This window comes from Leishmania panamensis (genome assembly GCF_000755165.1).
Source record: "Leishmania panamensis strain MHOM/PA/94/PSC-1 chromosome 28 sequence".
NCBI lineage: Eukaryota > Euglenozoa > Kinetoplastea > Trypanosomatida > Trypanosomatidae > Leishmania > Leishmania panamensis.
Genome location: NC_025874.1, coordinates 511,638 through 536,750, shown reverse-complemented (window position 1 = coordinate 536,750; position 25,113 = coordinate 511,638). Strand labels below are relative to the sequence as shown.

The 25,113-nt window shown below is 55.3% G+C and overlaps 5 protein-coding genes across 5 annotated transcripts, besides 5 other annotated features; all 5 read right to left on the bottom strand.

The window, feature by feature from the left end:
* The first annotated feature begins 419 nt into the window (after nucleotides 1–419).
* Nucleotides 420–998: a repeat region.
* A 797-nt stretch (nucleotides 999–1,795) lies between these two features.
* LPMP_281520 (DNA polymerase kappa, putative) lies at nucleotides 1,796–3,838 on the bottom strand (the record flags this gene model as incomplete). The annotated part of the gene is made up of 1 exon (XM_010702190.1): nucleotides 1,796–3,838. One exon carries the CDS (start codon nucleotides 3,836–3,838, stop codon nucleotides 1,796–1,798), a length of 2,043 nt encoding a protein of 680 aa, XP_010700492.1.
* Nucleotides 3,839–7,526: 3,688 nt separating this feature from the next.
* On the bottom strand, nucleotides 7,527–8,720 carry LPMP_281510 (hypothetical protein; the record flags this gene model as incomplete). Its single annotated transcript, XM_010702189.1, has 1 exon — nucleotides 7,527–8,720. One exon carries the CDS (start codon nucleotides 8,718–8,720, stop codon nucleotides 7,527–7,529), a length of 1,194 nt encoding a protein of 397 aa, XP_010700491.1.
* Nucleotides 8,721–14,574: 5,854 nt separating this feature from the next.
* Nucleotides 14,575–15,169: a repeat region.
* Nucleotides 15,170–15,616: 447 nt separating this feature from the next.
* Nucleotides 15,617–17,224, bottom strand: LPMP_281500 (amastin-like protein; the record flags this gene model as incomplete). The annotated part of the gene is made up of 1 exon (XM_010702188.1): nucleotides 15,617–17,224. One exon carries the CDS (start codon nucleotides 17,222–17,224, stop codon nucleotides 15,617–15,619), a length of 1,608 nt encoding a protein of 535 aa, XP_010700490.1.
* Nucleotides 17,225–18,728: 1,504 nt separating this feature from the next.
* Nucleotides 18,729–19,099: a repeat region.
* A 145-nt stretch (nucleotides 19,100–19,244) lies between these two features.
* Nucleotides 19,245–19,337: a repeat region.
* A 135-nt stretch (nucleotides 19,338–19,472) lies between these two features.
* On the bottom strand, nucleotides 19,473–20,501 carry LPMP_281490 (amastin-like protein; the record flags this gene model as incomplete). The annotated part of the gene is made up of 1 exon (XM_010702187.1): nucleotides 19,473–20,501. One exon carries the CDS (start codon nucleotides 20,499–20,501, stop codon nucleotides 19,473–19,475), a length of 1,029 nt encoding a protein of 342 aa, XP_010700489.1.
* Nucleotides 20,502–21,805: 1,304 nt separating this feature from the next.
* Nucleotides 21,806–22,118: a repeat region.
* A 289-nt stretch (nucleotides 22,119–22,407) lies between these two features.
* LPMP_281480 (haloacid dehalogenase-like hydrolase-like protein) lies at nucleotides 22,408–23,544 on the bottom strand (the record flags this gene model as incomplete). The annotated part of the gene is made up of 1 exon (XM_010702186.1): nucleotides 22,408–23,544. One exon carries the CDS (start codon nucleotides 23,542–23,544, stop codon nucleotides 22,408–22,410), a length of 1,137 nt encoding a protein of 378 aa, XP_010700488.1.
* Between the last annotated feature and the right edge of the window lie 1,569 nt (nucleotides 23,545–25,113).

Genomic DNA, 25,113 nt, shown 5'->3' with positions numbered 1-25,113 from the left:
CGGCACGTGCTGCGGAGAGGGAGATGCAGCACGAAAGTGGTGGCCAAAGGTATGGGGGCGCGGTATGGGTAGGGTGGGGTGGGGGAAGCTGAGACAGAAGAAAAAAACCCCTCGGGAGGACCAGCAGGACGCCGCGGCTGTGTTGCCGGGCACACAAAAACCCGCACGCGGTGGGCAGATTGCGCGAGAGCAAAAGGGAAGGGGGTACAGAGATAGAGAGCTGCAGATGAGGGAGGAGGTAAGACATTACGAAAGAAAAAATTAACGCAGTGCAACTGAGGTAGTCACGCATGCAGTGAGAATGAGTGTCGTTCACACCTCTCTATCTTCGTGGGCAATTTACACATGCGGCCGAGACGCAGTGCTTACGCGACTGCTGCTTCTGCTCATCGGTTTCTTATTTCCAACGTGGCATTACACCGCTGATGAAGGGGCGAAACTGCCGTGCGTGGTATCTCATGGTCCAGCACCCCTCCCCCTCTCCCACTCTCTCTGGGGAGGACCCAGGCAGCCCCCCTCCCCCCACCCCTGCCAATGCCGCATCACTTCTGGTCGTGACAGGGTCAGGCGCCTACGACGTGGGGAGGCCAGAGCGATGAATCGCTGCTGATGTCCAGCGGTGAGGTCCCGGATGGCGTGGGGTCGGAGCGACCTGCGACCGTGGACCGATTTGTGTCTCCGCCCATATTACCAGCAGCGTGTCCGCGTCGCTCGAGCGCATCTCACCCGGCCCTCGCTGCCTGCTGTTGGGGATGCCTGAGCCACCCCGAGGGGGATGCCCCCCTCCTCCCTCCCCTCCTCCTAGGTGGCGACCGGCACCACGGGAGCGGCTGTGAGGCGGGGTGAGCAGCGGTGGGTGGGTAGAGCGTGTAGCCGAGGCCGTGCTGGGATGACTGGGTCGGCGCACGGCTGGACCGCGTGCCTACCGCTGCTTCGCACCAGCCGGTAGGGCCCGTGAAGGGCCGGGGGGTGGTGGTGGTGGTGGAATGGAGCGCAACTGGCAGTCGTTACTTCCGCTCCTTCCACAGACCGAGCTGCGCGAATAGGGGTGCGGTTGCTGACATGCCTGCTGTGTATAAACGCGTGATTCAGAGACTGCTAGGGAGGGAGGAAGGGTCCCGCTGCCGATGTGGTACATGCATTTTGCCCGCAAAGCACGGGGAAGCTGAAGTACATGGTGCAGCACGCCTCAGTAGGGAGAGAGAGCGAGGAATGCAGGAAGCGGCACAGATCGATCTGTGACGTATGAGGATGTGTGTCGAGGGCGTGAGCACCTTTGCGTCTTCTTTAGCACCCCCGAGAGCTACGACAACGTGCACACCATGATCTCCCTTCCCAAGAGGTGAGGTGGGGGATGAACGAGGGACCAAATACCTGCGATAAATCTACGCTGGAGTAGTCAGAGTCCCTGATGCTGCCGGTATGCCACAACCCCTTCAACTCTTTCATCCTTGTTGGCATCCAGTAACAACTCCGTCATCTCACAGTGCTGCGCAGCACTGTGAGATGACGCGCAGATGCCGCTATGAAGATGCCTGAACGGTGTGTTTTTCATTTTGCTTGGTCCACCAATTACACTCGTCTGATTCGCCCCATGCAAGCAACAGCGAGACGTACCAAGGCTAAGGAAAGGCGCGTGAGACACCCAGAGAGAGAGAGAGGGTGGTGACGGTCACACGCACACGCACACAAGAGACGTGGCCTGCCCATTCGCACATTGAGAGGAAAAAAAAGGAGGTTGCGCGTTGCCTGTTTTGCCTCATCCCAGGCACAGAAGTCGAAGAACAGGACGCCATCATTCCACGATGACCACGTCGTCATCAGCGCTGCCGTCGCTACCGACCTCTTCGTCGTGCGCCTTCTTCTGCTCCTTTGCGGCTGGGGCGGTACAAAGACCAGAGTGCGGGGACGGTGCGGCGCAGCTCACCATGGGGCCGTTCACCTCCTCCACATCCGTTAGCTGGCTTTCGGAGGAGACGACGAGTACGGCACCGTCTTCGTCGCCGTTGTTGCTGAGGTCGGCAGAGCTATCGTTCCCTTCACCGCTGCAGCTGGTGTCACGGTAGCGCTTTCGCAGAGCCAAGAGCTGCTGCTGCTGCTTCTGCGGTGTATGCCGCATCGGATGCGCTGCGCTCGCCGACTGACGAGCGAAAAAGTGACTCAGTGTGGGCTGCGTTGACCCTGCCTCGGCGGTTGACTTTACCGTCAGAATGATCGCGCCGCCTGCGCCGCTGTTTTGGGGTCGCCGCCTGAGCTTTTCCAGCCGTATGCCGAGCAGCCGAAACTTGGCAAAGTCGTCCACAACTGGCAAGAGTAAGTCGTCGAGGGCCCGTCGTAGGACTTCGTAGTCGTCTGTGTACACGTTAAGCGACTTGCTGTGCTGCTTCACGTGGAAGCTGCGGTGCTTCAGCTTGAGCACCACCTGAGAGCAGAGGAGGTCTTCCGCTACGAGGGTCTCGTGTGACTGACGCAGGTTCATGTGCGCCATCGCCTGCAACTCCATGCTATCTTTCAGCTTGTAGAAGGTGCGCTCTTGACCTACTGATTTTCGTCTCCAGTCGTCCTCGTTCGACTCTCCGTCCAATGCGGCAACCGTCTTGGTGGTCGTTCCGGCTGATGAAGGTGGCGCGGCCTCCAGCGAGTCGTACATGCCACCGATGCCCATGGCCGAGGCAAGAAGAAATTCGTACGTTTTTCGCGTCAGAATGTAGAAGAGTCGATGCCGCTGCTGGTATACTTCACCGAGTGTATGTATCCCAAGCCCGGCAAGGATGCTCTCCCGCGACTTGCCGATGCCGGGCACACGGCGGACGGGGATGCTGGCGAGGTAGTCCATCACGGCTTCGCGGCTGAAGAGGCGAACTGCGAACTGCCCGTTCGGCTTTTTATAGTCGGACGCCATTTTCGCCAGCGTCGGCGTCGGCGCGATCCCGGCGCTGGCGGTCAGCCCGGTTACCTCGGCGACGCGCCGTCGGCACTCCTCGATGATCCTTTCGGCAACGTCAAAGCGCTCCGCGTGCGTTGTGGCGTCCATGTGGTGCTGCGCGAGGTAGTCATCGAGGCACATCATGATCTCATCCATGCCGAGCACTTGTGCGGCGGGGTCGTAGTTTCGCACTACGCCCTTGAACTTGGCGGACTCGACTCGGCACGCTGCAAAGTCGGTGGGCACAATAACAAGTTGAGGGCACAGTCGCATGCCAATAAAGCCGGGCATCCCAGACCGCACGCCGTACTGCCGGGCAAGGTAGTTTGCTGTGGAGAGCATCGCCATGCTGCCGACCCCAAGTGGCACCTCTGCGTACTGTGGGTTCTTTTTCATCTCAACAGCGGCGTAGAACATGTCCATGTCTACGTGGACATATATGGAGTCGAAGCTGCGATACATCTCAAAGCTGGCCTCGAGGTCTGCCACGTCGCGCTGCAGCTGGCGGAATACGTCAGGCTGACCACACACATTCCCTTCGTACTGCCGTGTCTTCACCAGGAGTCCTTCAATCTGCCGCTTCCGCCGTTGTGCCTTGCGTTCCTCGTTAATGTAAAAGTCAGAGTTCTTGGAGAGCGCCGTGATGAGGGCCTCCGCCTTCGCCTTGTCAACAGCGTGAAGACCGGCCTTCGTGTTGTCGAAGAAAACTACTTTAGGCACCGCTGTGCCACCGACGCTGGATGTATTCGCGTAGAGGAAGCCGCGCGAGGATTCATCCGCAGCCACGGAGCACGAGGGGCTGCTGCCCAACGTTGGCGCTGAGCTCGGAACGCTCTTATAGGTGTTATGTGAGCTACCACCGCTGCCACTGCTGCTGTTCAAGTTCTCGTGATTGTCACTACTGATCTGCATGCCGCGGACAGGGGTATGCACGGTAGAGGGTGCTGGCGATGTCGTGCGAGTCACTACCTGGATGGGGAACACCGGTGGCAGCGGGGAGAGCGTTCGCGGTGGCACAGTCGGTGGAGTGATGGCGGTGCGGCAAGTGATGAGCGAGAGGCGCTGTCCACCTGCTGTCCTCACATCAGAAGGGGGTGAGCGTACCGGCGCGCTTGAGTCACGCTCCGCACTCATGCTTTGCTTTGAGGTTGGTAAGCGGAGAGCTGTATAAGGCTGTATGCCTATCCTTTATTCTACCGCCTCTGCCCGCATACGTTTCCACACGAGGGTGGTAAGGGCAGGGTAAAGGGCGGAAGCGGTGCTGCGTGTCACAGGATAGAAAACAAAAAGGCAGGGAGAGGGCGGAGGAAAAAGGAGAGTACGAGCTGCGAGGAGGACACGGGCATCAAATGCCCGGTGGCTCTGTCCTGCGCCGTGGGGCACGAGTTCCACTCGTCGCATTGCTCTGGAGAAGCGTAACAACAACAAACACTCTCTTCAGTGCGAGCGCCAAACAGTTACGCGTCACCCCAGAAGCAAGAGAGCCATATCAACTCTGTCTCGGTGTTCGGTCAAAAAAAAAAGTGGACGCCTCTACCTCTGGGCACGCACACTCACACGCATGGCCTCAAAGAGGATCGACGTTGCAGGGATGGGGAGAATCTTATTCGCTGAGGTGAGTGTGCGTTGCTTCCATTGTTGATTCTCTCGTGAGGCGATGTTTGCTGACACACACGCACACGCACACGCACACGCACACGCACACGCACACGCACACACCTATGTCTCACTCACCTCTGAGCGTCAAGCCTTTCTGAGGAAGAGAGTGACGCACGTCTGTTGCATGTGCACCTCGTCCCACTTGCGTACATGCTGAGGATCAGGGGGAGAGAACATTGACGCAGGCAGGAGAGAAGGGAGGGGTGCGGAGAGAGAACGGGGAAAAAAAGAAGCGCAAGTGGAGCCGCAAATACGCACACACGCGCGACCCCACAGTGTCACCCGCAGCAGAGAGACGTAAAATAAAGCGAAATCACAGCGACAAGCACGAAGCCAAGAGCACAGCAACAAGGAGCCGCCCAGCACATGGCGCACCACAGTGAAACGAGTCGAACGACAGCCACCACTACCGAGCAAAAGAGCGAAAGAAGCAAAACAAAACAAAACAAACGTACAACCGAAACAACAACAACAACCGAGGTCAGATCGAACGAAGAGCCAAAACACACGGAAAGAAAAAAAAACACATCAACGGGAAGCCTGAAGTAAGTCCGTATCGGTATTCCAGCACAACGAGAAGGCCACGACAACCGCCGATAAACACAGCACAAGGGGAAGCACAAAACAAACGAAAAAGAGCCCTCACCGACTCTGTGGGTGTCCTTTGGGCAAAGAGAGGTAGAAAAAAAAGGAGGTAGGGAGACGCCATGGACGGTGATGATGGAGGGATGGTGGTGGTGAGCGAGAGTCGGAGAAAGAGTGAGGCTGAGGAGGAGCAAACAAAAGAAAACAAAGCGTCACAACAATGAGGGGCCACGGGCCAAAAGCTGCAAGAGAAAGACACAGTTATATAGATATATAGATGGATAGATGTAGATATTTAGTGGGTTGTCGTTTTATTTCTTGTCCTTGGGGGTCCTATTCCTCGCCGCTCGATCTCGAGCTGTCGCGTTCCCATACCGTCACAGTGACACCGGAGAAGAGCAAGAAAGCAAGACGGTAACGGGAGAAAAAGTTGATCAGCACCAAACGTCGTCGACACAAGCCCAAGAAGCAGAGAAGGAGATGAGAAACGGCAACTGAGCGGAGAGTTCTCCAGCTCCACAGGGTCACGCAAGGGCCAAATAGCTCGAGCTGCTTCTGCTTTCCACACGTACGCGCACGCGCATACACAGGCACCCCAGCAGAAAAAAAAAGGAAGAACAACACGGCTTCCCCTATGACACGCGCGCCCGCCAACATTCACGAGAAAAAAATGCGATGCATTCTACTCGCCGTGAAAGAAAAGGAGAACAAGACCAACCGATACGGAGGGGGGGGGGGACGATGGCAGAAGGATTGTGGGGTACACACACACACACACAAGGAGTAGCTCAGACAAAGCGCAAGAACAGAAGTCAAACAAAATGGAAAGAGAGGGCGTTGGCATGTTTTTCGCCTCTTACCTTCCTGACGTTGGGTAACAGAGAGAGACACACACACACCTACAAGTTCCAGAGGAGCGCTGAGGACAAAACAGTGTTGTAGGAGGCGAACGAGACAGCGCTGGATGCGCATGTTTGCGTGCTCGAACGCGAATTCGTCAAATACAAGCCATGCTTCTAGAGGCCAGTGCTTGTTTCTGCTTGTGTGTGCGTGGCACCACTCCCCGGTGAGTGTAGAGGGAGAGATGGAAGGGGAGTGACGAGATCAAACTGAAGCACGGAAAGGGTTTCTTTTTTTCAGCGTATTACTCGGCCACAGGCAAGTAAGACATGAATACAACCAGCGTTCAGATCCCTGTGTTGCACTGCGGCTATGTCCAGGAACCGGGCTCACCAGCGCTGTCTGGCGCCGCTTAGCCCATTGCAGTTTCATTGCGCACACAGCGCAGGTTTTATATCCCGTATTACGCTGGACATCACCGTCACGCAGCAATGGCCGTCGTGCGATGTGCATACGAGCTGAATTGTTGGGATGATGCGTAGTGAGGTGGTACGAACGTCATCTCAGCTACACTTCTCTTCAGCACAGCGCTAGCCCAGGCTCCCTCCCTTCACCAGACACCAAGAGTCTGCACAGCAGAACGCGAGGCCAGGCTTGCAGTCTTTTGGCTTCTCCACAAGCAGCGGGCACTAGACCCTGGTACCACGTGCTGAGGTGGCCGGCACCATCAGGGGAGAAGAAAAAAGAAAGTAAAAAGGAACACACACACACACAAAAAATAGCATACTTACACGGCAGAGTCGTGTCGTCATGCATGACACGCACACACGTGCGGAGGCGAAGACGCCGAAAAGAACATGAAAGGCTGCAGACACATCGAGATGTGGGGATTCAAACGCGCGTGGGAGAAGAAACGGGTGACCCGAGAATCGAAGAAAAGGAGAGCGACCACACTTACCAGTAAAACAAGAACTCGCAATGTAGACGAGCAGTCATGGGAGAACACGGGGAGAGAGAGCGGATCAAGGGAAGAGAAGGTGAGAGCGGGAGAGAGGGGGTGATGAGTGTTTGAGCGCTTCTTTAGTACAGCTGATGAAATACAAAGAAAAGATGGGGGAGTGGGGTGGAGTGGAGTGGAGTCGAAGGGAAATACGCCCAAGAAAACCCAAGACAAGTATGCACAAACACACGTGCAGGCGTCACTATGCTGTTTCGAGAGGGAAACACATAGTGGAGCAAAGCGCCAACGCATACATGCGCACAAACACGCCAATTGAAAAAAAAAAAAGAACAGCCGGGGGCACTGCAGAGGTAGTCACAGGAGAGCACAGGAGAGGTGAGCTGTGCTAGGGGGTGAAAGCCAGGGAGAAGAGCAAACAGAGGACAGAGAACGCACCCAGAAGAGTTGCTTCGGGGAAGCTGGGAGAGGGAGAGCCAAGAGTCACAGCAGGGTTGTAAAACAAAAGAAAATATCGCCCCAGTAAAGACATCGGATGGTCTTTGTGTTAATGCTGTTTCATTGTGGGCTATTCAGCGTACGCTTTAGCGGGCTCATGGGTTGAATAGGCTGCCGCTGCACCCCTGTTGGCGAGTAGGCGTAGGGATTGTTTCGTGTGACGCTACCAGGCCTTGGGGATGTGTCTGTTTCGGGTGCCACAGCTGGGAAACTGCTTCCGGATAAATAGTTCTGGTGCGGGCTAGCAGGCGCTTCTATTCCTTCTCCGCTGCCGCTGTTGCTGCTCGCTTCAAGCCGCACCCCTGCCCGGTACACTGACATTGGGTGTGGACCCAGGGAGGAAGGGCTGTGAGGCCTACTGAGTAGCACCATGTCCTCGGCAGTGACGGAGTGGCAGTTTTCCATGGTGCTGTCATCGCTACCATTCGGCAGATAGTCCGGAAGCTGCAGGGAAGGTGACGGGTTGGCACCGAGCCCACAGAACGCCCGAGCGCCGAGTGAGGTGCCAGGGCTGAATTGCGGACCAACGGAAGGGCTCGAGAGAGCGAGTTTTGTCGTCACGGCCTGCGCCAGGCTCTCGAAAAAGGCGGAGCTGCGCTGGACAGAGGCGGAGTTCGAAGGGGAGCTCAGCGGAGAGGCGAAGGATTCCGCGTTACTGCGCGCGCTTCCACCTCCGCTCTTCTTCATCAGCGGCCGCGGAGACGACCGCAATAGTGTACTTGTCAGTGCAGTGCGTGGACTATGCGCCGGAGACTGGGCCATAAAGGCGGTGTTATGCAGCGCCAGGTCTGCCAGCGGAGTTAGCGGGCGCTGGATCGGGGTTCGCGGGCGCGTTGGCGTGACGACATGATGAATCGGCCCAGGGTGGTAGAAACGGCACGAGCTGCCGCGATTGCAGCTGCCGTTCATGAAGTGCCGACAAACATTCTTCTTGCCGTTAGGGTAGCCGTGCGGGTTATACAGCTGGCTTGCACTTTTGTGCCTGGCACTGAAGGTTGATCCACATTGGTGGGGCCCGCCGGTGTCCGGTGGCCCTTGGTTTCTGCGGTGCCCATCTGCCCTAGCATATGTTCCACATTCGACAGCGTCGAGGTCTTCGCTGGCGATGATGTTGCCCGACGTGAGGTACGGTGCATGGGTAAACAGACGCGGACCGGCTGTAAGGTTTGTCGGCAACCGTAGCGTAGGCGATGATTTCGTGTGGGTGTCAGGTCCCATCGCTGCCTGGGAGAAGAGGCCTTGTACGGGGTGCATTCGTTTGTTCTCTCAGAGAGGGTTCGGCAGAGTAAGTGGTGGCTGGAGCGGCCGAGGAGTGCAGAGGATTGGCGGGGGGGGGGGGGGGCGGCGGCGACGGCGGGAGAAAAAGAGCGACAGCGACGCAGCATCCACACAGTCACACAGTCACGGTCAAAAGCAAAACAAAACCAAAATGTGCACGCGGAGAGACGTTGTGCAACTAAACAGGTGCGCTCTGCAGGAATTACACGAGCAGACAAAGCGAATAATAATAAAAGAAGGCTGCGGGAGAAGGAGGGGGAGGAGGAGGAGGAGGGGGGGGGGTAACGGAGGTGAAGAACCTGGCGAAGCGTAGAAGAAGACACTCCCCCCACAAGAAAAAAAAAATAGAGTTGTGATGACTACGTGAAAGAAGCTGTGCTGGGGCGAGACGGATGGGGGGAGGGAGGGGACGAAGTGCACACGTACACGAGATGAGCGAGTGCCTTGAAAAGAAAAAAAAGGGAGAAGAGAGAGAGATGACAGAGGCAAGAGACGAATCGTGGCGGGGAGAGAAGAGAAAGGCAGATGAAAGAAAAGCGCTACCGTAGCTTAGACGATACACGCCAGCACCCAAGCACGGTGGGGCTCGCAGGAATACGCACAACACCACGAAAGAAAAAAAAGAATATGCCCCACAGAGCTAAACGCGAGCAATGTCTGAGCGTACTGCTACAAAAGAAAAGGGGGTGTGGGTAAGGGGGGGGGGAGAGAGGAGAGATGAAGACAGAGAGTGAGAGAGAGATCCTACAGCTTGCCTGGCAAGAACCCCAAAGGACAACCAACAACAGCAAACCAACTGGAGGGACTTCTTTTCCCCCTTTCCCTTTAACCTCTCAAGATAAAAGGACTAGAGAGGAGAGAAGAAGAGAGGAGGTGAATAAGACACGCAGGCACAGAAATACACTGATACCTGGAGAATCAAGGGAGACGGAGAGAGGGAGAAAGAAAAAAATCGTCAAGCAGAAGGTCGTACACAACACATGTGGGCACCCGAGGAACGGTGCCAACCAAGAAAAGAATAAATGCCAATGTGCCACGCAATGCTGCCAAACACCCCAGCACACACGGGCCCCGGTTCACAAAAGTAGAAGACGATGAAGGAAAGAGAGAGGAGGGGGAGATGAGACAAGAGCTCAGCAGGGCCTGCGCACTACAAGAGACTCCTTAAGGCAGACACACGGACAAGAAGAGGTTCCACCGCTGGCGCATAGACAAACGAAGAGAGTCCAAAAAAGTGCCTGTTGATTTGAAGGCTGAGGAAGGAGAACGGTGCAAACCTCGCAGCGAAAGCCCCCAAAAGACACACACACACACACGCGAAAAAACAGTAACGAAAAATGTTGCCAACTTTATTTTGCAAAGTACGATCGTTCTTCTTTGCGTTATTTCAAGAATGTACTGCCTGCAGATACACACACACACACACAGACCGACAGACTAATACATGCAGCTCAACAAGGGTGACACTCCTACTTGCGGAGACGCGCGCTCTGCAACGGCGACAGAGAGAGAGAGAGAGATTGAAAGGAAGGAAGCACAAGTGTGCTGACTTCCCTTCTTCTTTCTACTGTTTTTCTTTTTTTTGTCAACAAGAGCGATCACCTTACTGATTAGGACGGTATTGCAAATGGGGCTTGTTTGAAGTCTGGGAGAGGGAGGAAGTGGGAGGGAGGGGGCGGGGTAAAGGGCGGAGAGAGCACGGAAGGAGGACGACGAGAAGGGGGGGGTTATTCCCTTTTATATATTTTTTTTTTCGTTTGACCTCTCGATGTGCGCTTCGCTCGCTGCGCTCGCTGCGCTTGTGCGCTGACGCTACAAAAAAGCGAGCGAAGCGTCTTGAAAAGGAGAGAGGGACGAGACACCGGCCACTATCACGTACACACAGGCAGCTCAGCAGCCACGAGTCGAACCGACGAGAGCACACAGCCTAGAGGAGGAGGGGGAAGTAAGGAAGAAACAAAGAGAAATGAATGCGATTTGCCGATAACAATAAAAAGAAGGCGAGGAATCCGCACAGGATAACGGACAGAGAAGGAGGGACTCAACACGAAGGTAGAAATCCGCCAAAAGAGGGACAAGAGAGAATAGAGGGAGAGACGCAGAGAGAGATGCCCTTGGCGAGTCTCTTTCAGAAGCCAAGAGAGAAAAAAGTTGCCAAAAGTCTTCGTTGAGTTCCCGAAGACGCCCACAGAGGCGCCGTTTCTCACAAGGGACAAACTGAGAAGTGCACTTCAGTGAGAGGAGCAGAAACGAAGAGCAAAAAAGGGGGAGAAAAAGAGGGGATCAGCCGAGGAGCGGGGGAGGAGAGGCGTGCCTCACAGATGGTACCTCGTTGGGAGTGGAAAAAATTTCACTCACCTCGTGTGGGTATGCTTTCCGACAAGGAAGCGCAACCCCAATGTCACACCGAGGGAGGACGATCTGGACTTAGGTGGGGCGAGAGGAAGACAGAGAAGAAATGCAAAAAAGGAAAACACACGCATAACAAGACAACGAAAGCAAAAAGATACTGAATGAAGAGAAATCAAGGGAACTACAACAATAATATGCTTCTTTACGAAGAGGGAGAAAGGGCCAGGTAGGTGGTGAAGTGGGTAAATGTGCACAGAGAGAAAGAGGACGAGGTGACTGTTAGTGGTGTGTATGCATGTATGGGGAAGAAAAATACAGCGCACGAAACAAGGCCAGAGGCGATATGTCAATACAGATAACAAGAGGGAGAGGGAGAGAGGGGGGTAAATTCCAAGCAAAATGGAGAGCCTACACGGGGCGAAGAGAACGGGTAGATGTTTGTATTTTTATGGAAAAGGGCAACCAACAAGAGGGAAGGGGAGGGGGGAGTACAGCAATCTCTCTCCCTCTCACTGTATGTATGTATGCCAAGTAAATGCAGAACTACAGCAAGCAGCTACACCCTCTCTTACACACCCACACACACACAGACACCGACAGAGAGAGGAAAACCTAAGTCTAAGGCAATATATACACACATATATATATATGTGTGTGTGTGTGTGCGTGTGTGGGTAAGGAAAGGATCGATATGGAGAGAGAGATGAGCTATTCGCGAGCTACATACAAGCGCACAATGGGGCCAGTCGAGGAGCGTAAGCGAAGGAGACGTGATGCAAGCCTGCGCTTTTTTTTTTTTGCGTGAATAAGCCTTGTCTCTCTGTTTCCTTTTCGCACCACCCGCGTGCTGGCTGAAGGAGAAGAAAGCGAAAATCAAACAAACGAGAAGAGCAGTCGAGCAATCAAGGAGGGAAAATGGAGAGAGGATAGAGAGGCGGTAGGGGGTAGTGAGTGGCCGCACAAAACCAACGAAATCAACACCCCGAGCAAATGAGAGGGGAAAAGGGGGAAAGTGAGGAACAAGAGGCGTGCGCAAGAGAGTTCGGAAGGGCAAGCGAGTGGAGAAGCGGTGCCCTTTCCGGGATGGTGGTGATAGTGGTGAGGGAGGGAGGGAGAGACAAGGGGGGAGAGAGAGAGAGAGGGACGAGAGGCAAACGAAAAGCCAGAGCTGCACAGCGTATAAATGGGTGGACAATTTCAGAGCACAGCGCGAAGAGGAGAGGGAAAGAAAGCCAAAAAAGGGGAATTCTGGGAAGCGTAAAACGCTGATGACGTACCTGCAAACGCCTTGTGATGTTGAGCTAGCGTGTGTGTGCGTGGGTATACGCATGCAGACGTCTGCAGAGTTGTCGTTACACGTATGCGCGCGTCCCTAGAGCTGCTCAAAGCGAGAAAAGACGTGTACAAGAGAGAGTTGAAGTAGCACCACAGAGAGAGAGCAGTACAATGTGGTCTGGTAGTTTTCTTTCGCTTGAAGTGTCAAGAACAAGAGAGAGAGAAAGAGAGATGCAGAAGGCAACGTTGAAGGGAGAGGGAAGGGGAAGGTCGAAGGACGCGTCTGTGGCTGTCTGTCTATAAGGAAAAAAAAGAAGAGTGAGCAGTGGGCGGAAGGGGGCGAAGGATAGATGAACGCAGAGTGGCGGCCAACGAAGACAAAAAACAACAACAACAAGAAAAAGAAAGAGATGCGAGGACCCACAGACACAACCGTGAGCAAAGGGAGAAGGACGGTGTATCCCACAGAGGTGAAAAAGGAGACCGGAAGCCAAAGAAAAAAAGAGGAAAACACACAAAAACAACAAGCGAAAGCAGAGAATGACGTGGAGGACTAGTGAAAGGACTAACATAAAAAAAAGAGAACGAATGAAACAACTTCGAGTAATCGACAAAGTAGTGATGACTGTGGATCAAAGGCAACACACACACACACACACGCGCACACACACACCCACACACGCGCACACACACACACACACAGGCACACCCACACAGAGCTAACAAGAAAATCAGGAAAAAATTTTCCGCTGCACTCACAAGCAAAAAGGAAGCAGAGGAAGAGGAGCGCGTCGCACGCACACACGTAAAGGCGACTTTCAAAGTGAGACGCCGCTTGGCAAAGGGGTGGTTGATGGGGGCGACGATGCCGTTGCTGCCAAGCGGAAAACAATGGCTGCACCCTCCCAGTGGTACGTAACGATCTGTAACGGAGAAGGCAGGCAGAGGGACAATGAGTGAAAGGGCCAAACGTGTGGTAAAAAAAAAAACGTGTCGGCGACGACAGGCGCTTGTGTGGAGTATATATTTCCTGACGTTGATGTGCTGTGAGTGGTGGCGATGATCCTTCTCTTGATTGCGATCTCTCTTTTCCTTCCTTCGTTTGAAGTAGCAGCTCAGAAGCGGTGACAGGAAGAAATGACGGTGAGGGTATTTGGGTGATGGAGTGTAACGCAAGATGAACGATGTTGGGTGATGGCGGAGTGGCTGTGCTGGGAAACGTTTGCTGTTCGATTTTGGAGCGAGAAACACAAAAGTGAAGGTCAGACACGCACAAGCCGATGGGCACATATGTGTGTGTGTGTGTGCGTGTGTGTGTGCGAGGGGGGGGGGAGTACAAGGGGAAGAATACACGTGTGTTTTTGTTTGTGGAAGAGGAAAGGAGGAGGAGGAGGGGGAGGGAGCAGGTACACACGAAGAGGGCGGCACAGCACCACTTGGAGGAGGTGGTGGTCGTGGTAGGAGGATGCTAGCGACACGGCAGCAGTCGCACGACAGCACCCGTTCACAGCATGTTCCCGCATTGTCGGCGCACACTCAAAACAAACGTAGCGTACGGGGGTGACTCTGAAATCCACTCAACATTATGACACGACGAGTCTTTTCTTTTTTTTTCTCTGCAGCTTCTGTCGTGTGCTGTAGTGTTGACGTGAGGGGAGCGAGAGGGGCAGCACATGAATACCATCAGCGATAGTGTTGAAGTGGACAAGAGAGGGCTTGGGGGGGGGGGGGTAGGGGCAGCTGCAATACTCAAACCCGCCCTTGAGGCACCTGGCGCCGCCTCTAAGGCAGAGAGCGAGAGAGGCATTCGAAGCCAACTAGGAGGATTTCGTCTCCTCGGAGTTAAGGGTCGCATCGACTCCCTGTGCCTCATCGGCTGAACCATCGAGCACGGTGCTAGAAACGCTCGACACACGCCATCACAAGAGCGCTTTCACAGTGACTCTGTTGTGCTCAGTGCCACACCATTTCTTCAGGACAACACGTGGCGAGACGCGGCATCTATATCAAATGGCCTCTATTGTGCATCACTCTTCAAGAGAGTTTCCCCTCCTCACCGATCCCCCTCCACCCATACACACAAACATACACCCACAAAGACCGCATACGTACCCATCTACCAGCGGGTACGCTTGCTCATGAACAGTAGGCCATCCGAGTAGTAGTGACATCTAACAGAGGAGGTATTCTTATGATGGGCATCTCCATAGTCTACCACAGAGCAATGAGCTCAATGTCTCATTCCACCCCCCACGGCCTTTCACGGGCCCCACCGGCTGGTGCGAGGCAGCGGTAGGCACGCGGTCCAGCCGTGCGCCGACCCAGTCATCCCAGCACGGCCTCGGCTACACGCTCTACCCACCCACCGCTGCTCACCCCGCCTCACAGCCGCTCCCGTGGTGCCGGTCGCCACCTAGGAGGAGGGGAGGGAGGAGGGGGGCATCCCCCTCGGGGTGGCTCAGGCATCCCCAACAGCAGGCAGCGAGGGCCGGGTGAGATGCGCTCGAGCGACGCGGACACGCTGCTGGTAATATGGGCGGAGACACAAATCGGTCCACGGTCGCAGGTCGCTCCGACCCCACGCCATCCGGGACCTCACCGCTGGACATCAGCAGCGATTCATCGCTCTGGCCTCCCCACGTCGTAGGCGCCTGACCCTGTCGCGACCAGAAGTGGTGCGGCATTGGCAGGGGTGGGGGGAGGGGGGCTGCCTGGGTCCTCCCCACAGAGAGTGGGAGAGGGGGAGGGGTGCTGGACCATGAGATACCACGCACGGCAGTTTCGCCCCTTCATCAGGGGACAATACCATCACAATGAAAGTCTAAAGCAATAGCAAGAGAAGACAAAAAGAGGTAGTGGGTTCAGCAGGTGCCGCATACAGGTCCATTTGCCAACAGCACACACAGGAGCACACATGCGACACGCGAGGCGCAAAATACAAGAGTGCTATGGAGGCGAGGTAGACAACAAAATAAAAGTTGGTAACAGGTGAACAAGAAAACCAGGAGAACCCCGAGAAGCTGGGCTGAGCAGTGCGAAGGCCAATACAGTAAGGGTCACAGTACACCCAGGTAAGAGACGGATGCCGACAGACTGGTGCGTGACGGGAAGAAGAAAGAACATAGGAGCCACCTGAGAGGGATAGAGACATGAAGCCTCTGGCACAGACACACGTGCAGATACGAACCCAAGGAAGCGCTGCTCGGGCGCTCGCCATCCGTGCTACTTCGTCACCCTTAGCGGCGTTACAGATGATAATCCACGGAAATGGTGGGAGCGGCGAGGACGAGTGTGACGCCGATAATATTCATCACCCATGACGAGAGGTTGAGCCCAAAGCCGACTCCGTATGCAAGCTCCCCTATGGGGCAGTAGTTAGCGTTGTAGATTCTTGCCACCACCGCCCAGGAGATCAGCTGTGCGACTACTGTGACACACCCGAGAGCACTGACGACCATGCGAGACTTGAGCGAGATGGTATGTGGCGACTCCTTCAGACAAAAGACTACGATGATGACAGCTATGAAATTCACCAGGTACACAACAAGCGTGATAATGGAGAAGGCAGCGCCAGCGCCGAGGTGGTGACGGATACCGGCACAGGGGTAAAGCCGTCGCGTGATGGTATAGGAGGAGCTATCGCAGTTGTTTTTGTAGCCCCAGTACGTTAAGCAAGCATTGTTCACGATGTCGAGCTGCGATGTGAGGATCGACACAACCACCAGCACGACTGACAAGAAGAGCACGACGAGGTAGACAACGATGCGAATATCGGTCACCATAAGGTACGCAAAGTACCTCTCCACCACGTTTGGCGGCATCATCTCACCCCGCTTGACCGCGGCCCCGGTAGTGCGGCTGCCCTGATAGTCAGCGAAGGCTGGGTTGAGGCGGGGGAAGATGTAATAGGTGCAGGGGAAGTCATCATCTGCGCTGTCATCGCTGTTTGGGACCTGGCAAGGGCCGGCGTGTGCGCCACAGTGAGCCGTATATTCCGGGCGTCGGTAGCCTATCTGCGCCGCCGTTGCCTGATTCATCGACACGGGTGTGTACTGTTCCTGCATCTCGTAGTTCTCGGAATCGTCAGAGCGATACTGGGTGCTGTAGCGCTCTCCGCGGTTTTCCATGGTGCTGAGAGGCACCACCTCTCTTCTCTCCTTCTCACGGTACTGCGCAGAAGGAGTACCTTCAGCACCCATGACAGCAGTACCGCCGCTGCCTTTTTTCCCATGCGAGTTATATACGTCCGGGGAAGAGTAGCGACGATCCTTCCGGGAGCTCGCCTTACCGGCATCAGCTTTGCGAGGGCCTACGACGTCCTCGACCTCCTCTCGCCATTCCTGTCGATGCGATAGAGCTGTCGGCGTACTGTACGCAGAGTCGTTACCAAGCGCAGACCTCTTCGGCGACGAAGTGCCGGGCTGAGTGGATGCGGGCTGCTGGTGCGCTCGCATGATTGCCGAGGGGGATTTCACTTGCACTAGAGCCTGCGCCGGTGGCGGCGTTGACGGTGCAACTCGGGGAGATTGCTTCGGAGTCAGTGAGATGGACACGCGTGCTACCATAGTGACCTGTTCTGCATCTCCGCGAGCACTCTCCGGCTCCGCCAAGTGCTGGAATCCAGACGCTAGCTTGAGCGCAAAGGCGTTTGTGTCACCATCACTGTGAACCTCATGAACAGAAGTTGTTGCGAACGTAGTGACACCACGCAGTGCAGGGTCAACGTGCTGCGCTGAGTACGTCTGGGGCAGCACCTTTACCTTGTCCTGCATGGCCTTATCATCGCTGAGGTCTTCCTCGGAAAAGGAGGAGATGTCATCGAACATCTTCTTTACTCGGGCAACTTGGGACATTTTGCTCCCTGCGTGAGTGTGCGTGTGTGTGTGTGGTCAGGGGTGCGTTTTTTTTTCCGCGAGTAGTGGTGAAACCTGTGCCGTGGGCAAAGTTCGCAGTACACCTCACGAGCACGACTGGTTGCTAGAACGCTAGTGATGAGCAGGGGATCAGAGAACAACACACAAACAAACAAACAGACGCAAAGGAAAAGGGGAGATTCAACCAAGAGAAAGAGAGCGATTCAAGGGGGGGGGCAGGAGAAGAAAATGTATTCATCGCAGAGACGCCGATCGCAGGGATTACTTTCCGTCGCTGCACGGCGTAGCGGAAGTAAGCGCACCACGTACGCGGCTATGTTCGCCAAGGTGTTTTCCTCCCGCGCTTTTACGCGTTAGGGTGTGTACAAGTCTCGCCTCGTCCCTTGTTCCTTGACCTGCAGCGCATGGAGGCTCCATCCCAGGAAGTTATGCGGAGGAGGGGGAGGGATGGGAGAGAAGGTGTTAGTGGCGGCCCACAAGACAGTGATGCAGCAACAACAAAAACACAGCAGCATGGACATGAAGGGATGTGGCACAGAGTGGCGAGGCGAGAAGAACTTGGCCCGAAACAGCCACACATTTATAGTCAAAGCACTAACGTCCTTCGGATTTATCGTAGTTCAAAGCCTCCCACCCACAGAAAAAAAGGCCTTACCTGGGTACAACAGAAAATGCCCCCTTCCCCCCACACCGAGCGAAACGACACTGAGACCCTCACAACACTCACTCCTGCAAGGTGGAGGGGAATAAGAGGGGGGGGGGGAGAGGTGGAGGGAGGTCGGAGGCACTGATGCAACTCAGAGAGGCATCTGAGGAAGTAGCATGTAAAGCGCTTCCGTGCTCCACCTCTAGAAGAGGTTCATAGAAATCCAAGCCCAGCCATGGTGACTTGGAAACGAGGGAAGGGGGGGGGGAACAAGAGAGAGACGAGAGCAAGCAGATGTGCAGAAATTATGCACGGGAGGGGTGTACAAAAAACTCTCTATGTGCAACTGACTGCCAGTAGCCCAAACTGTGTGCCACACAAGACTAGCACCACTTGCCGAGAACATCGATGGAGGTATGCGAATGGGGATGGTGCCGCAGAAGTGCGTGGACGGATACGATTTGCGGAAAGATAGAGGCTACTGCACTTGACTACCGTCCATGATGAGCACTACACAGCGTTCTGGCTCTCCTTGCATCTTTGCCATCGCACGCGTGGATGCCCACCGTATCATCAAAAAAACAAAGCCTCACCATTCACGCAGAAAGCAGTTCCCATGATGCATAACAACTCGTACCCATGCGGCAGCCCTCGCAGTCATCTAAAGCTTCCTATCGAAAGTCAGTTGCCTTGACAGGGAGCGGTAGCCACAGCAGCATGGAGAAAACATGGAGCAGGGCAACTTCCACGAGAGGGAAAGGGCGCCGCCTAAAACTACACAGGAAAATGAAGTGACATCTAACAGAGGAGATATTCTTATGATGGGCATCTCCATAGTCTACCACAGAGCAATGAGCTCAATGTCTCATTCCACCCCCCCCCCCCACGGCCTTTCACGGGCCCCACCGGCTGGTGCGAGGCAGCGGTAGGCACGCGGTCCAGCCGTGCGCCGACCCAGTCATCCCAGCACGGCCTCGGCTACACGCTCTACCCACCCACCGCTGCTCACCCCGCCTCACAGCCGCTCCCGTGGTGCCGGTCGCCACCTAGGAGGAGGGGAGGGAGGAGGGGGGCATCCCCCTCGGGGTGGCTCAGGCATCCCCAACGGCAGGCAGCGAGGGCCGGGTGAGATGCGCTCGAGGAGGAAGTGGGCCAGCCCCAGGTCAGGGCCCACCGAGGCCCTGTACCTTGCCTGCATCCCACGCCTCGCAGACACGCACGCTGGGGCTCACCCGTCACGGCACCCTGCCCTCTGACCCTTCCCTGGTCCTCCGACCTCTGGGCGCCTTGTCCGTGCGCGATACGCCAGGCTCGCATTGTGGGGCCTGTGTTTCCGGACGGCGTTGCGGCCTCGAGAAGGGAGGGGAGGCCGCAGTCACAGACACCCGACGTGGAACGCCCGCGCAGCGCGAGCGAGGTGTGTGCGTAGTCCAATGGCAGCGTGCACCGTATAGGGAAAGTCGCTGAGAGGAGAATTATGAAGTAATGGGTGATGCAGTCTTGTCTTCTCTGTCTCCATGACTGTGGCTGCGGGACTGGAAAAGTGTCCCCGCTGTAGCGTCTGGTTTCTTCATTCATTCCTCACACAAGGGCAACAAAGATGACGTACAGGATGAGCTCTGCCAACCACGCGGTGAGTCCCAGTCCAAAGCCGACGCCGTACGTTGCATCGGTAGACCAGTGATAGATGTCGTTGCAATACTGCTGTGTGTTGATGTCGGTAATGATAGCCCAGCAGATAAGCTCACAGATCAAACTGAGGGCAACGACAATCATCATCAGTTTCTTGAGATTTCCTGCGTCATACACGGCCTCATTCGCCTGTTTCGTGTTATGTGCACCACCATTGTTAAAGTTGGCTTCCCCTGCAATGAACTCCGTATCGTCCACGTTCACGTAACGACACTGGTGGCGGGCCTCTCGATCGGCCTCGCGGAAGCGGATGCACAGCAACCACGATGTCACCACTGTCACTGTCGATGCCAGAATGGAGAGAATGGCAAAGGCCGAACCGGTATGCATATTGCTGCGCAGCCGGGTGCAGTTCATGAGGAGGGCTGTGCGGCGTGTGTAGCTCACGGTGTCGCAGTTCTCCTTGTACCCCCAGAAGGTGTAGCAGCTGCCGCCGACTAGGTCGATCTGCGACAGTGTCGCGGAGAGAATCACGAAGAGGAGATGAACCCACGAAACGCAGAAAAAGAGCGCGATGGCGACGCGCTGGCTGTCTTTTCCAGCCACCACATCGGTCACCGCACGCACACGCGCCGCCGGAGCTTCCCAGGCAGCGTTCATCATTGCCCACGCCTTCTCCTTGCCACGTGTCACACGGCCTTTTTTCTGCGCCGTTTCCCCTCCCTCGTCCTGCTGATTCTCCACCGCTGCGCTTCGATTCATTGAGGCCGGTGACTGCTGTAGGCCGCGCGTGCGGATGCCCTGCTCCTTATTGGGTGTCACTGGGCCCCCAACGATAGCAGCCCCTCGCTGCTGATGTGGCAATACTTCAGACACCATATCTGAGTAGGAGCCGGAGCTGCCTGTGTAGCTTTCACTGTCGCTGTCCAGCTGACCCTGCTGGTGTCCCTGCGGGACGTTGTTGCCCCGACCCGGCATGATCAAACAAGTGTTCTGGAGTCGTATGGTAATCTAAAGTCACCACTGTGCGAGTGTATGAATAGCAGCGAGTCTTTCGTTTCTATGGAATGACGGAGAGCGTGTCTTTTGAGCTCACGAGCACGTTTTTCTTTCCTTTCTAAGATGTACAGGAGGCAAAGCTTGGGGGGGGGAGGGAGAAGAGTGGGGAGTGGGGAGGGGCGGAAGATGGAGTTGTGCCACTGGGACACAAAGAAAAGACTAAATAAAAGATCAAAGCAGGCAAGGGATTCACTGTAGAGGGCAGATCTTTGTGTAGAGCGGGTTGTATGGGCGCTTATGGCGGCGAACGCGAAGGAGGCGCGAATGATATTGTCGACAGAGAGAAATGAATAGCTCACTAGGCACCGCAGTCGTCGTTTGTGAATGGTCCCTCATCGCTCCGCTGACCATGCGTGAGCGGCATAGGCGACAGAGAGAGAGAGGGATCGCAGTAGGGGGAATAACTGCCTTGTCACTACCCATGCCTTCCAGAACAGAGAGCTTTGCTCAACATGGCAGATGCTGTTTACAAGTCACTTGCTGGCGCCCCTCTTTTCTCTTTCTTTTCTCCGCCTTCTTTAACCTCGTTGGTGTTAGTGTCCCACTTTACGTGTAACCAAGCGCAGGAGAGCAGGAGGCAGAATGAGACGCCGGTCGAGTTCGCCTGGCGAGGGAGGGGAAAGCAGGCGAGCATAGAGTCCAGCACCAGTCATGTGGAGTAAGCCGGCGTCCAAGCGAATAAACACAGGCAGGCAGCAAGGCACAAAGCAGACAGTCACCCCCGAAGCAACAACAAGAAGAAAACAACCGCATCCCCTTCCGTACAAAATGATCAACAGAGCGCTTGACTGCGTCCGTGCACGACACTCCTGCACGGACGCAGTCAAGCATGAGGAGTGATAGAGAGTACCTCATCGGGGCTGAACCCATTACAGTAAGAACAGGGGCAGAACTACAAAGGTCACGGCCTAGAAAGAAAGCCCAGCGAAGGTGTCAGATAAATCCTCTGGTCAGACAACCCAACTCCGAGGGCTACTTCTTTCGCCACGTAGATGTCGCCACCACACAGGGCCGCTAGAGCTCGACGCCTAGCAACGTACACACGCACCTCCCGCAAAGTAAGCGAGACGCCCAGAAATAAATCCAGGATCCACTACTGTGGCTTCCCCAAGAATGACCAGCAGAGAGCGCTTAACAACTTGCTTGTCAAAACAGCCGTTAAGACACAACAGAGCTGCACATGCCTGCCCCCGCTCAGACTTTTCCTCTTCCGCGCGTCCTTCTCTCCCACGAACCAGTCCTCGCCTGAACGCGCACAACCGCAGCTCACCCGCACCCTTGTGTCGCACTGCGGCGTAGCCCTGGCCCCCCAGGACGAGCTGTCCTGCCGTCGCAGCGGGCCATGCGCCTAACGCCCCCCACCCCGCCCTTGCCTTGCTCCTCCTTCGGCTGCGTGCTGCGCGATCGGCGCCAGGCGGCGTCGGCTGGGCTGCACGCCTCGAGGAGGGAGAGAGAGTCAGCAGCACCAACCACACGTGCTCTGCTGCATCTGAGCGGGCCCAGCTGCCCTCGCAGCAGGTCAGGCCCCAGCCTCGTGCTCGCTCCTGACTTGATGTCTGTCCCTGCTGCGTGCGTGCAACGGAGCGCTTCAGTCGGTGGCGGGGTCGCGCATTAAATACACAAGTGCGCGGTCCCCCCAAAAAAGGAAAGAGTAACGAGGAGAGAGAAGCGGTGACAACGGCGACGATAAGCAAAACGGCAGGGGATGTAAATCTGACGCGAAAAGTTCTTTGAAGGCTGCACAACAGGGGAAGGGTGTGATGGACTGTGATGCAGCGTTCTTCGTTGAGCTTCATTGTTTTCTCAGCTTGTTGTCTTTCCTAGTCTACGGGTCCAGTGAAATCTGAAAGATCTCACGGAGCTTCACCGCCACACCGTTTTCCTCGTTGCTGCCGATGACTTCACAATTCGACAGCGTCTTCTTGAGTCGCTCGTGAGCGTTCTTCATGATGCATCCCTTGCCGACTGTCTTCAGCATAGCCTCGTCATTCATGCTGTCCCCAAATGCAATGATGTCTTTCAGCATCGGCGGCCGCGTATTGTGATGCCCTTGCGCGCTTTCCGAGGAGAGCAGCTTCACTATCTCCTGTAGCGCACTTGCTTTGGAAATGTTGCCAGGCATCACGTCAAGGCACCGCGTCGAGGAGAGCGCAACCGAGACACGGTCACCAAATTGTTGACGAATGCTTCGCTCCATTTCGTCGAGGATGCTGGGGTCCGAGCAGCGGAAGCAGACCTTGCCAACCCCCTCGAGAGGAAAGCTGTTGAAGACGCTGGCGTTGGCGCTCTCCGGATCTTCAGAGTCGAAAGGAACCAGGAAAGGGCGCACTCCAAACTTCTTCTCGATATCCGGCAGCGGCATGAACAGGGCCGTGAGGAACCACTCGTCCGTCGTGTAGGCTGAGGTGGAGACGATGTCTTCTGGGTTCTTGTCGCCGCCTTTCATCAGTCCATTTGCTGCCGCTTCCATAGAGCCGCTCACATGCGGCGAGTATCCTACACTGGGCTTGACGGCCTTGGGCCCATGACGGGATGTGTATGGCAGCCCGTAGTGCTGGTAGAGCGCGTTTACTATGTCTGGGTCGAGATCGTGCGACACGATCAGCTTTCCCTTCGTATCATGAATGCGCGCACCATTCGACGTGACGAGAAAGAAACCAGGTTGAGTGCTGTCAGCCACTACGTACTTGCCAGTGCCTGGATTGTCACCCTCGCCGCAGGGGTGCGACTTGACGGATCTTCTGTACTCGCTGGAGCGCTTTGCAAAGTACGTGGAGAGCTCCTCGCGTGCCTTATGCACACTGAGGTAGTGACGCCCTGTCGCGAAGATAAACTGAACATCGTAGTGCAGGAAGAGCTGGAAAAGCGTCTCCATTGTGTACTCCGTGATTTCATGGTCTGAGTTCAGCACCGTCCCATCCATGTCAGAGGCGACAATGCGGAAGGGGGCAGATTGGCACATCACTCTGTGCCCTGTTTGCGGAAGGTGGTGTTGATGATTCTTGGTAGCAACGTTAGGCCCATGCGTGTTTTAGTCGCCTTATGATGGCTTACATCAAATGCTTGGTGTGGCGTGAGGATTTAGGATTACTGACTAGTGAGCAACGCCTTTCTGCGGGAAAGAAGGGGGGGAGAGAGAGAGAGAGTCAGCAGCAGTGACAGTCAGAGAGGGCTCACGACACAGAGGTCGATAAGTTTTGGCAATGCGCACCTGCACCTGCACCTTCTTTTTATTTTCCTTTTATGATTTGTCCTTTCAAATTATCCTCAATTTCGCGGCTCCCTTCATAGGCGTCTGTTGTCTACTTTGGTTGCAGCATTATGCGCCTTTATCCACTTTCCGGTGTGATGCGTGTCGCTGTAACTACATAAAAAACAGCAGGAGAGAGGGAGGGAGGGAGAGAGAGGCCCGACATTTCACCGGCGGCCGCACGGGCCAATCCGAATAGCTTTGCCGGATTTAGCTGGCGTTCTTTTTCTTCGTTCCTCACCATGTGCCACCGCTAGGTGTTTGCAGGATGAGTGAGAGGAAGTGAAGGGAGAGCGTTTGAGAATGTGCGCCTAAGTTGATCCGAGCTGTGTTGCATGCAAAGGGGTACTTGAGCTTGAGGTCTGCGCGCGCACCTGAGTGCGGCAGAATCAGTGCGCAGTAGCTGCAGGAGGGGTCCTAACTCTGCACATATGTGCGAGTAAGAACGACTAAGAGGAGAGGGGCTGGGGGTTAGTGAAGGACAGACAGTAAATGTGTCGTGAGGGGGTGGAGAGAGATAGAAAATAGGTGATTGAATGATTGTCAAGAGTAAAGGAGAAGTCATGCAAGTATCGAAAGAGGGAGAGAGAGAGAGACAGGGACGCGATAGAGCAAGAAGAATATGAATGGAGGGGTAGAGATTATCGGGTCATGTTTGCTAACACTTACTACTCAGGTCAATAGCACTCCTGGTGGCAGTGGCCTGTCAGAGCGATCGCGACGAGAGAGACAGAGAAATCCTTCATCGCACGTGGAGGGGGAGAAGGGGAAGAAGCGAAACGAGAACAGTACCCATAATAGGCAGAGTTGAGAAGTGTTCTCCGTCGAGGGCTGTTTAGTCTTCCTTCCAGGCTGTTACTTGCTTCTACGTGCGCCGATCCTACATGTTTTGATTTTTGTTTTTAATTCGATTCCTTTGCTCCCACTGATGGCACGCTCGCGCGAGGGCATCCATTCCCACCCCCAATGCCACTCGAATGAATAGGCAAGGCTTTAGAGACCGAAAGAAAGAAAGGACGTACGAGCACATAGGCCTGCATCGTTTTTTTTTTTGGGGGGGGGGAAGTGGGTGACGGCGCGGAAGAGAGAGAAACAACGAAAATGCACTTACGCGTCTACAGAGCAAAACAAAGCCGACACATACACACACACACAAAGAGGCTTGACTTTTGCGCACGTTGCATTTGCCTCTATTCAGGCAAGCCTGAGAGCCCGGGTGATTAACAGCAGCGGGAAGGAGGGCGGCAAAGGCGTCTCTGTCCATCTCCCGATAATCAGTGC